The following is a 12685-nucleotide window of genomic DNA, read 5'->3' on the forward strand; positions in this document are numbered from 1 at the left end:
TTGCATTAATCATGTTGAATGGATCAAGATCATACATTCCAGCAGCTTGCCTTTTCTGAGTTGGAGCTGGTCCTCTTGGACTACTCCAAAGATGAGTATTCTTTGCAATTTTCTCCAATAGCTCATAAGCTTCATCTTCATGCTTTATAATAAATTCTCCTCCTGTTTGAGCATCAATAATTCCTCTGATTGCAGGAGTGACATTTGTGTAGAAATTCTGATTTATCATCCATTTTGGAATGGCATGATGTGGGCATAATCTCTCTAATTCCTTCCATCTCATCCATGACTCATAAAGAGTTTCATCTTCTCTTGGTCTGAAAGCTGTCATTTGATTCCTCAGCTCTTGAGTTTTTCCAGGTGGAAAATATTGTGCAAGAAATGCATCAGTGAGTTGCTCCCAATTTGTAATGGAGTTGTGAGGTAAAGAATCAAGCCAATCCAATGCTCTATCTTTCAAAGAGAATGGGAATAGCTTCAATCTTGCTGCATCATCAGACACTCCAGGTTGTTTTTGCATGTCACAGATCATAGCAAACTTCTTCAGGTGTGTGTGTGGATTTTCAGAAGGATGTCCTCCAAATTGAGAATTTTGAATCATTTGAAGAACTCCAAAATCCATCTTGTAACTATTTGCATCAATTCTTGGTCTTGCTATGCTCTCTCTCAAGTCATCAAAACGAGGAAAAGCATGATCCATCATACTTCCCCTAGGCACATTAGCATTAACAACTTCTTCACCTTGGGCTGCATTTTCATTGTTTTGACCATTTCCAGCATTACCAACACCAATTCTAATTCTTTCATCAGCCATGTCTACTTCAATTTCAATCTCTCTCAAAGCTTCCTTTCTTTTTCTGGTTTCTTTCTTGTTGGCTTTACAAAACTTTTTAATTTCAGGATTGAACAATAAGGATGTGTCACTTGAGCTTCTAGCTCTTCTCATAAAAGGTTAAAAGTACCTGAAAAAGAACAAACAAACACAAAAATGAAAATATAACAAAAATAAAACTAAAAACAACTAAAATAATCAAGATTTCAATCTTAAACAAACAACTCCCCGGCAACGGCGCCAAAAACTTGTTGCGTCCCAACCGCAAGTGCACGGGTCGTACAAGTAGTATAGAAAAATATCGATCCCACGAAGAGTTGTGTTAATGATTGAATTTTTGATATAAAAGTTGACTAAATTGAAGTATTTATGAAATTAAAATAATGAATTAATGGGTAATGGAGTATGAAATCTAAATGTGCAAAATTAATATTCTATTCAACAATGTATTAATTAAACTAAAATTGCATCAAATTGAAGTAAGCAAGTTCAAATATGGCAATATTAAAATGGTAAGCAATTAAATTCGATTAGAAATTAACAATGGTAAAAAGGCGATTCCGGAGTTCGGGGTTTCATATTCGAGCTATTTCGGGATTTTAAATTGGTTATCCAATCTTGTGGAGCTAAATGGTTTTAAGGAGATTAATTCTTAAATCCTTTGAATTCCCTTTCGGGTGAGACAAAGAGTGCCTTAATCAATCTAATCCTACTTTCGTGGACTTAAAATTAATTAAGACCCATTAAGTTCTTTAATTAATCTGTGAATCCTCTTAATCCTTAGCCTATTTCTAGGTCTAAGTTAATTAAGTCCAATTTCTTGATTATCTATCACAAGGCCTTCTCCTTTCGGTGCTTCAACCATGGATTAAGAACATCACTTAATGGGATCCTACACTAAGCATGACATTTAGCATACAAGAAATGAATAAAACTCATTAAGACCACAAAATATGGATTACCCAATCAAGATCCACAAAATATCTCAAATATTACAACCCTTACTCCAGAATCAAAAGTAAACTACTCACTATCCATAATGCTTACAAGATATGATGAGTTTAAATGGAAATAAAGCTTTAATCTAAGCTAAGAAGTAAGGAATTAAACACTAGAAATGTAGAAAAGTGTAAAGAAAGAAAGAAATCTGCAAATCTTAGTTGAAAATGGTGTGGAAGGTGAAGATGGCTCTTCAAATTCTGCTCAGCCCCTCTCCTTTTCTTCTTTGCTCCCTTCTTTTTTTTTAAAATGGGAAAATGGGACTATATATAGCATTTTTCTGACATGGAGCCCTAAAATGGTATGTTCTAGGAGGAATTATTTGAGGGAATCTCCTGCCAGCTCATTAATGAACTCTTCATGGGACTGCATAAGTGGACTGCATAAGTTATGCAGTCCCTTATGCAGTTTTCGGCTGGTTCTGGGTCACTTATGCGGAGCTGCATAACTTGGTGCATAGGTTATGCACAATTTCGTGAATGTGCATAAGGGAGGTGAGAATGTGCATAAGCTATGCAGTCTCCTTATGCACATTTCGGCTGGTTCTGGAACAGTGATTTTTCTCCTTATGCAGATCTGCATAGCTTATGCGGCAAGTTATGCACAATTTGATCAATGCATATTTCAACTTGAAAACTTGTTTTTGACATCTTTGGCTGTAGAAGACACTCCTCAATGGCAAAATTCTCTTCAGTCCTTCAAAAACACCATTTTTCCTACAAAACAAAGTAAAAATTACAAATTAATCCAAAATCGACAATTATGAAAAACTAACTAATTTACTAATGAAATTAGCTAAAGATAACTAATAATAGAATAAAATGGCTATAAAATTAGACCTAAATGACTATGCAAAATGTATGCATCAGTCAGAAGGTGAAGTTTGAACACCAGAGACCGTCAGGGAAGCTGCAAGAGCTCCCTATCCTAGAATGGAAGTGGGAAATGATCACTATGGATTTTGTGACTGGGTTGCCTCGTACCACGCGAGGATATGATTCGATATGGGTAATTGTAGACCGCTTGACCAAATCAGCTCACTTTACTCAGAAGACTACATACTCAGGCACAAGATGCCCGCTCTACATTCGAGAAATAGTCGATTGCATGGAGTTCCGCCCATAATATCCGGCAGAGGGCCCCAGATTCACTTCTGGTTTTGGAGGAAGTTGCAGGAGGCACTTGGCACACAGTTGAACTTCAAGATGACCTTCCACCCTCGCATGCAGACGGACAAATTGAAAGGACAATCCAAACACTGGAAGACATGCTTCGCATGAGTGTCTTGGATTTTGGAGGTCAATGGGATGAGCAGCTAGCTTTGGTGGAGTTTGCCTACAACAACAGTTACCACTCCAGCATAGAGATGGCACCTTATGAGGCACTATATGGAAGAAAGTGTAGGTCTCCTCTGTGTTGGACAGAAATGGGGGAAGCAAAGGTGCATGATGTAGACCTAGTGCAGTACACTTCAGAGGTAGTTCCTTTAATCAGGGAACGATCGAGGACAACTTTCAAGAGATGTAAGAGTTATGCACTGCACGGAAGGATGTGGAGTTTGCAGTGGGCGACTATGTATTCCTGAAGGTTTCTCCAATGAAGGGAGTCATGAGATTTGGAAAGAAGGGTAAGTTGGCACCTCGGTATATTGGACCTTTTGAGGTTACTGATAGAGTTGGAGCAGTTGCCTACCGGTTGGAGCTACCACCCAACCTCTCTCACGTTCATCCCGTGTTTCACATCTCCATGCTCAGGAAATACATTCCCGATCCTTCTCATGTACTGCAGCCGGATGTGATAGAGCTAAAAGAGAACTTGACATTTGAGGAGCAACCTGTAGCCATAGTGGACTACCAAGTGAGACAGCTAAGATCCAAACAGATCCCTATGGTTAAGGTTTTGTGGAGGAGTCAGTCAGTGGAAGAGTGCACCTGGGAGTCAGAACGGGACATGCGTAGCAAGTACCCTTATCTGTTCAATGTATAATCATGTGCTTTATTCTGCCTTGTGTAAAATTCGAGAACGAATTTTCTGTAAGGGGGGAAGAATGTAACACCCCAAGATTTTAAATTTTATTATTTATGAGTATTTTTGATACTTTAATTTTATTTAAATTTTAGGAATTTTTTTGAGATTTTTCGGATTTTAAAAATTGGGTTCGATTTTCCGAAAATATAAACTTTGATGATTTTTAAAAATTAATTTAAAGACCACGTGGCAAAACTAAAAATATATTTGGAGTCTACGTATTTTTCTGAGTTTTATGAAATTTTTTCGAAATTTTTGGACCTCGTTTTCGGTCCCGAGGCAGAGTAAAAATTCAAAATTTTGTATTTCGAATCGAACCGGCCGAATCGAACCGGACCGGATCAGACCGGTCTTATTCTCTTTTTCTCCTCCCTCCTGCGCGCGATGGCCCTCTCCCTTTTCTCTCTCGTTTCTCTCTCCTCCACCACCACGGCCACCACCTTGCCACCAGGCTGGCCGCCACCAGTGGCCGGCCGCCCGAACGGCTTGAAACGCGCAACGCCCCTGCGCCGCTTCGACTTCCCCGGCCAAATCCGGCCGATCCGGCCACCAATTGGACCGGGTCTTGTGTCCAAAATCATCTACTCGGCGTGAGCTTTCCATAGACACCAAGAACGCCGAAATCCATCGAGCGGATTGTCCGATTTTTGCTCGGGAAGATTTTAGCCCATTTCGACTTTTGGGCTAGATTTCTCGAAAACCATGAATCCCACGAGAAAACCGAGGCCACCAGCACGCTCCATTCGTCGAGAGCTTCGCAACGACATAAATTTCGAATTTTTCCGACACCGTTTTTCGGTGGGTCCCACCGAACTTCGCAGTGTTTTTCTGAGCATTTAATGAGCTTAGAAAATTCTGAAAAATTTATGTACTAACCCCCGTGTTATGGGCTTCGTGTAGGTATCCTCGATTCGCAGAAATTGACCGGGTTCGCAAATTTCGCCGCATGCACTGCACGGAAAAGTCTCCGAATTGGACCAAGGTTTTGGCTAGCCCCCCATTGTCAGATGTCCCGAGCGCGTTCCCGAAATCGGAATCGGCAAAGGTAAACCCGAACCTTGCTTTTTCGTAATTTTCTAGTGCTTAAATAGGATTAAAAATCCATAAAATATTCGTGGTAGCTTAGAAAATTACGATTCTTTTTGTAATAGCTTAGTAATATTGCTAAGGACCGCGGGGCAAAGTTTTATAATTTTTAGAGCTTGTTTGGGCAGTTTTTGCAAAAATGATCAATAATAAGGACTAAATTGAAATTTTGCGTATTGTGATGGATGACTGATTTGATGGGCCCAGGAGGGGCTGTGTGATATGATTGAACTGTGGATATATGGATTGTGAGTATAGAAGTGTGTTTTGAACCCTTTGCAGTTGGGTAGGTCCTAGGTATAGGGAGACTCACTGGGATTTTCGGCACGACTTAGGACGTAATTGGTCTTTTCTTTATTTGTATTGAGTCAGATTGTATTAAATAAATATAATATGATTGTCAGGTGAGCCGGGACAGCCTTCTTCCTCCGCCCAGCCGCCACAGTGATTATCGTCAAGTCTGTGAGTAAAATATTAATTTTAATTGTAATTTCGATATTATTATATGTTCAACATGCCCATGCATCACTTATATGCATATATTTATGTAGTTAAACTCTAGGCACGATTTATGATGCATTGATGAATGTTAAAGTGCCATGATGTTGTTGTGGTAATTTGGAGCGGTAAGCGTGCGTTGGCGTGCGTGTGATGTGGTGTGGACTATGGATAGGACGTAGTCACGCTTGAGTTCTTCACGGGACCCGATCCTTCGAGGGGTAGACACGCTTGAGTTCTTCATTGGGATCCTCGATTTGGTTTATTAAGCGAAAGTCCCATTGAGTTCTTCACGGCACCAGGTTGGATTTAAGAGAGCTATATAGGGGATCAGCTCCCATATGTTATGATTGATGCTACAGGGTGCGTGAGTGCTCCAAATTACCTTTTTGATGTTATGATGTGAAAATGTTGTTGATGTTGCATTTCACTCTACAGGGTGCATTAGTTCTAGATAGTTATAGAGATTATGGTTAAAATTGATATTTTACTCTCTGAGTCGAACGCTCGCTTCTGTTCAATATTTTTTTTCAGGCTACAGGAGGATTTTATTTTGGTTAACCTGCTTTTCTCCCTCGCAGGTCAATTATTACTGTTTGTATAAACTTGTTAAATCTTAGAATTTCCGCATGTGTTAGAAATGTTATTTGATTTGGGTTTGTAAACTAAAATATTATTTTGGGACCTGTAAACTTAATATGCTATGCATGTTTGATGGATTGGATGAGGGAGCTGAGCTCCCATTTATTATTATGTTGATGAGTATGTGGAGGGTGAGCTGAGCTCCCCAATTGACTATATATTGTGTTTACAAGTCGGGTGAGTCGAAAACTCCTCGTTGGTAAGTCCATTTTATGGCCGGACTCTGTCCGTTTGTTTTCTTGAAATTGGGCCCAAATGGGCCTTAGAGTTAGGTAAATGAATAGTTAAGGCTTACTACGGGCCTCGGGAGCTTTATGCTGGCCCAGGTCCTAGTGCCGGTCCGGCCCATAGGTTGGGTCGTGACATTAATTCCCCCATCGAATTATAACATACACTTGTTTATAAAATTATATAATAATATAAAATTTTTTTATTTAAATTTAATTCATATGAACTCAAGATATCATACGTATGGTAAAATTAATTTATTAAATATATAAATATCATATATTTATTTTTTAAATTTATAATTTACTAAATTTTTATATGAATTTTTTATAATAATAAGTATTACGTTATTATTGTGATTTTGAATCATAATGCATGTGCTAGTTATTTAATTTATAACTACTTAAAAAATTAAAAATAATTTATATTAATATAAATATGATCATGTGTACGAAATAATAACTAAACACATATCAAGCCCTAATTTAACTCGACCAATTTCATAAAAGGATTGCAAGCCTGCCATAAGAGACCACAGCCTATCCTCAAAGGCAATGGCTACCACTTGCTTGGCTGCTTTCTCCTTTATTCTGTTGACAAGACCCAACGAGTCTACGTAAGTCATGACAAAACATAAGATAAGGCAACTAACCAACCTATGACTAGATACGATGAATTTGTAAAGCAGAGAATTTTTTTTTTTTTTTTTTTTTGGTTCTTCTCATATCCACCTTTTAACTTTCAATGACATTGCTTTTAAAATTTTATATTTTTAAATTTAAAAAATAATTAATTTTTCAAAAATAATAAATATATTATTTTTAATATATCTAATAATTTATCATTAATAATCAAAATTGATTGATATTTTGTACTATTAGTAGGAAAATGTAATTGTATGTGTTATCTTTGTCATAAGCTGATGACTTTAGTTCATATCAATTGTTGTAATTTTAAAATATTATTGTCAATTTATAATGCTTTTAAATTGGCATGTTTTAAGTGATGTTTAGCACACAATTCATGTTTTTGTAGCCGTCTAGAACAAAAGCCGGCGAAATTAAACATGGTCTACGTTGGAGGGCTCCGTTTCAACTGCCGATTTATACTTCTGTTACAAATTTCAACCCATGGGAAATTATAACCAATGAAAAATGTCTGAACTCAGACAAGGGAAAGGATTCTTCTTCGCAACTGTCTGCATGATTTCTTTTTGACCACAAACGCACCCCTTGACCTTCTAGATCGCCCCATCGTTGCTCTTTATAAAACACCATTCACATCCATCGCCTCCACAACAGCCGCCGCCACCCACCACCACAATTCCTCCTCCTTTATACAAGGAAACGAAACAGGAAGAAGAATGCCTCCTTTTGCCACAACCTTGTCCTCTCAAAATGACCACTTTAATCGCTCTCGGGGCATTAGTCCACAATCAGATGTTATCACCATTGATGTTGGTGGCCAACTCTTTCAGACCACAAAACAAACCTTGGCTCTAGCTGGATCAAAATCGCTCTTCTTCCAATTTGCTCACTCTACTCAAGTGGGTCTTGGTCCTCAGTTCATCGACAGAGACCCTGAGTTGTTCTCTATCCTTCTCTCTCTGTTGAGAACAGGGAATCTCCCTTCAAAGGCTAAAGCTTTTGATCTTGAAGATTTGATTGCAGAGTCCAAATTTTATAATATTGAGTCCCTGTTAATTAACTCTTTATCAAATCCTTCTCTATTTGATGCTTTCAACCTCGAAAAGTCGCTAACTTTGCCCCTGAACGGCCGAGATTTCGCTTCTGCCATGGCAACGACGTCGTTTGGGACCCTGCACGTCGCTCACGGTAGCAAAATAACGTCTTTCGATTGGGCCTTGCGCAGGAAGTCAACGATACTCACCCAGTTCACGGCGATCGATTCTCTCTTGGCGATTTCCCCAACTATAGCAGCCGCGGGAGCGACCGATTTCTCGGGAATGCAAATTCTCGATCTCGAAAAGGGTTTTGTTAGGGAAACATTGTGTTGGGAAAACGTGACGCGATCTAGCTCTACGGTTCAGGCAATTGGGTCGTCTCCAGATTTCTTGTTCACAAGTTTTGAGTCAGGTCGCAGGAACTCAAACTCGATCATGGTCTATGATTTGCAATCATTTTCACCAGTAACCGAGATTGCACACTGCGAGATATATGGTGCAGAACTTGACTCGGCCATTCCAGCCACAAAATTGAAGTGGGTAGAGAGTTATAAAGTGGTAATGGCATCTGGTTCTCATAGCGGACCCTCTGGTATGTTGGGAAATGTGAAATTGTGGGATATAAGGTCAGGAAATGTAATTTGGGAATTGAAAGAGAGAGTTGATTGTTTCTCTGATATTACTGTTTCAGATAGTTTGTCAGCTATCTTTAAAGTTGGCGTGAATTCAGGAGAGGTCTTTTATACAGATTTAAGAAAGTTGGGTGATATGGATAGTAATCCTTGGATTTGCTTGGGTGATAAGAGGAAAATGCTAAATGTTAAGAAAGAAGGAGTTGGTTGCAAGATTGAAGCTCACGGAAATCAAGTATTTTGTAGTAAAGGAGGAGATGTTGAGCTTTGGTCTGAGGTTGCCATGAATTCTTCCAAGAAAAGCGAAGATGGGTTGCCAGATAGGGTATTCAGGAGGAATTTGATGGGGAGAGCAAAAGATATGGGAGGATCAAGAATAACCAACTTGGCTTTTGGAGGGAGCAAAATGTTCTTGACAAGGAAGGATCAGTATTCTGTTGAGGTTTGGCAAAGTTCTTCAAGGGGATTTTAGATTTTTGAAAATTGTTCATAGCTTGATTCATTCAATTGTAAATGTCCATGTATTTTATCCAAAATTATATTGTGATTAGATCTATCTAGCTTATTGATTTGAGATCAACAATTGCCTTTTTCCTCTGTTTTCTGATTGCTATATATGTGGATAATCATCAAGGAGAAGGTGTTGCATCTTAGTTTCCTGGTTCATACATTTCAGGCTTTGCAATGAGCTATGATATCAGGTAATTTGGAATGTTGAAGTTGAATAATTGCGATTATACTGTACCATAAGGCGAAATCATTATGATTTCTGGGTTTTATTCTAAGGACCACCATTTTGTAGCAGTGGCTCTATTTCCAGAAGCAATAGCACCTAAGAAGTTGTCACTATAATTTCCAATTTGAATGTCCATGATTTTTGTATGTTAATAAATCCATTTACTTTCTGCCCAGAAGCCTTCTCATTTATTTGTGTTCTAAACATCCTGCTATACTATTATTATCACTCCACTGACACAGGGAAGGTGTAGAAAATGTATCTTGTGCCCTGACATTTTTATCATCCAAGGTATCTATGTTTCTATGAATGGGACACAAAGCTGAAGGAAGATGGAATTTTCCTTTTAGGTTGAAAGTAATGATACTCATATTCATGTGTGAATGTGATATTTGCCAACTTCATGTTTCCAAAGAGCCCTAGTTCAGTAAAACCTACAGGAGTTTCTAATCTTGAAAATTTGGAGATGGCAAGGACTGAATAAGTCTGATATTGAAGGTAGATCTGTGATAATGCTTATATGTAGTCTGCAGTCTCTTACTGGCAAATATTCAAAAAATTTCTGGTCATCAGGTTGGGAGTATTGACTCCACATCTCCAGAACTAGTGCTTGAGCACAAGCTCTTGCTTTGTGGTGATGCTTTAACGGGGATAGATTGCTGTCTGCCAAGATCAGGTGTGCAGAACTTGTGAGGCAATATTTGCTGCTTTATTTCCAAGCAGAGGCGATAAATTAAAAAAACCAATAGATATTTGATCATATTTTGTAGGGTTGGTGACATCTTTTTCATTCCCTGTTCATTTATTTGTAAACGAGTGATGATTTTTAAAGTGTAGGCTAAAGGTTCAAGCACTGCACACACTTGAGAAAAGATCAGGCTAAACATAAAGTTCAGGGGGAGTGATCAATGTGAGCAGATGGATGGTTTTGAGCTCTACTTATTCAAGAGTCTTGTCCCTCCTGTTCCAGAAATCGCTGACAGGGACACCATAGCCACCAAGATTTGCAGGCCAGTACTGAGAAGGAGGGAGGTGAGTGGAGACTGATTCTTTGGCATCTCACTCATGCCTTTCGAGTTGGGCTGAGATACGTCAAACCCTACGACGTGTCTCCATTGGGGACCATCTCCCATGGTCACCTGTTACTGTACGCTTTCACTACCATAGCTGGAATAGAGGCCGAGCAGAGCCAGACGAACCAGAGATGATCACACCCAACCATTGCAATACACCTCACTGAAAGAGAATATACCCAGTAAGTAACCGGTGATTTTAATTGGAGAGCCCCATACAGTACAGGCTGGTCATTTGATATCAGCTGAAAAATTAGTTACATTTCTAAAAAAAAAAAAATAATAATTACAAAGTCTTGAACTTTGATGTAACTCTGATTTGGATTTCAGGTCTAACCACCTCCACGTGTCTTAATATGGAATTTGGTAATAAGAGGCGACTTGCTTCTTATATTTTAAAAAATAGCAAGCACATGGTTATTATCAATGTTTTGTTTTATATTAAATTTTTTAATTATATTTTATATAATTTTCAATATTTATAATTAAATATATTATCATTTTAAAGAATAAACTTTAAATTTTTATATTAAAAAATAATAATAATAATAATAATAATAATAATAAATAATAATAATAATAATGATACTCATAAATTATAAAATTAAATAATATATAAGAAATTTATTTTCTTAAATTATTTTTTTTATCACGAATTAGATTAGTATTGAGATCTAGATAGATCGACACTAAAACCCAAACAAGTAACAATATTAAAAAAAAATACAAATATATATATTGCTCACATAAAAAAGTATTCAAAAAACAAATATATTAAAAATATTAACTTTTTTATAATATTTTATTCACATATCAATTTTTTTTTTTGCAGTCCTATTATAATTTGCAATTTATTTATAAATTTTATTAATTTGACTAAAGTATATTTAATAATAAAATTTTATACATAAATTAATGTAAATTTAAATTTGATTAAATTTATTTTATTAAATAAAATTTAATATAAAAAAAATAAGAAAAATTATTTAAAAGTAAATATATAGTACAAATTAATTAATAGGCGGATAAAAACAGTTGGATAGCTGCTGATCAAGACCATAAATCACGAATATTCTACCTTCATCCATCATTATTAATCGCTTTTTGTGAATTAAGATGTCAATTGTAAGTTGCTATCATAACAATTATGGAGCCTCTACGCCAGCATGGCATGTTGATATCTTACGGAAAATTTTCTAGATCTGGCCACTTCATATATATATATATATATATATATATATATTTCACCAACCTTTAAAATTATGAAATTTTAATTAAAATTAATTACATAAAAAATACACATACAATTTTATATTATCATTTTCATTAAATTAAAATTATTTATTATTTATTTAACTTGATTTGATTCAATTATTAAAAACATGTTCCATCGACTCATATTCAAGTTTATATTTTCTCAATCTTCTGTTAAGATAAATTATATATTATTCTTTCAACAAATTTAAAAACATTAATGTTATTCTTTTCTTTTAATATTAGTGGATTTATGGGAAGAAATCAATTAATGGGCTAGATTTGAGTTATATATATATATACTATTGTCACGTGTTAATACGTGACATTTACATAATATTACCATATAATATTTTATTTTACATATAAATTATAAATTATTTAATAGTTATCTAATTAATACTATAATGAGTAAACATTATTATAAAGTAATTTATAATATATTAATATATATTAATTATGTATATTTATATCTATAATCTATTTTGATAGATTTTAATTAATTTTATTATAAAATCTTTATTAAAAAGTTTGAAAGATAAAAAATAATAAAAATAAAATTTAAAATAATAATAAAAAATTTAAAATATTACATTATTTTTATATATTAAAATTAAAAAAAATATAAATTAAAATTATTAATAATTACGTTTATTAACATTAACGATTCCCTGATAACTCATGAAGAGTTAAAGCTTATATTAATTAAATGCCCAAAATAGTTGAATACACAAGTGTTTACTTAAATTAGACATTGCTGCTTAATTGTGGATTTCAAGCACCATATTAATATATGGTTTCATTTAGTTAGTCAATATCACCCATCTAATTATCGCAGCATATGTGAGATAGTGATTGGTAACACTCTAAATTTTTAAATTTATTATTTTGTGAGCAATATTAATATTTTATTTTATTTAAATTTTAGGAAATTATTTGAAAATTTTCAGATTTTCAAAATCGAGTTTGATTTCCCAAAAATATAAAACTTTG

The 12685-nt window shown here is 35.5% G+C and overlaps 1 protein-coding gene and 1 non-coding gene across 2 annotated transcripts; both read left to right on the forward strand.

Annotated features, from left to right (window-relative positions):
* Window positions 1-239: 239 nt before the first annotated feature.
* Window positions 240-346, forward strand: LOC131175147 (small nucleolar RNA R71). The gene has a single exon (XR_009145309.1). It is a non-coding gene; the product is annotated as a small nucleolar RNA R71 (small nucleolar RNA).
* A 7047-nt stretch (window positions 347-7393) lies between these two features.
* Window positions 7394-9481, forward strand: LOC110656091 (BTB/POZ domain-containing protein At5g41330). Its single transcript, XM_021812660.2, has one exon. It carries the CDS (start codon window positions 7677-7679, stop codon window positions 9099-9101), a length of 1425 nt encoding a protein of 474 aa, XP_021668352.2. The 5' UTR covers window positions 7394-7676; the 3' UTR covers window positions 9102-9481.
* Window positions 9482-12685: the final 3204 nt, after the last annotated feature.

Source organism: Hevea brasiliensis, chromosome 16, assembly GCF_030052815.1.
Source record: "Hevea brasiliensis isolate MT/VB/25A 57/8 chromosome 16, ASM3005281v1, whole genome shotgun sequence".
Taxonomy (NCBI): Eukaryota; Viridiplantae; Streptophyta; class Magnoliopsida; order Malpighiales; family Euphorbiaceae; genus Hevea; species Hevea brasiliensis.

Excerpts from the sequence above, each read along its gene's own strand:
- LOC110656091 (XM_021812660.2), top strand. The coding sequence starts at position 7,677 with ATGCCTCCTTTTGCCACAACCTTGTCCTCTCAAAATGACCACTTTAAT.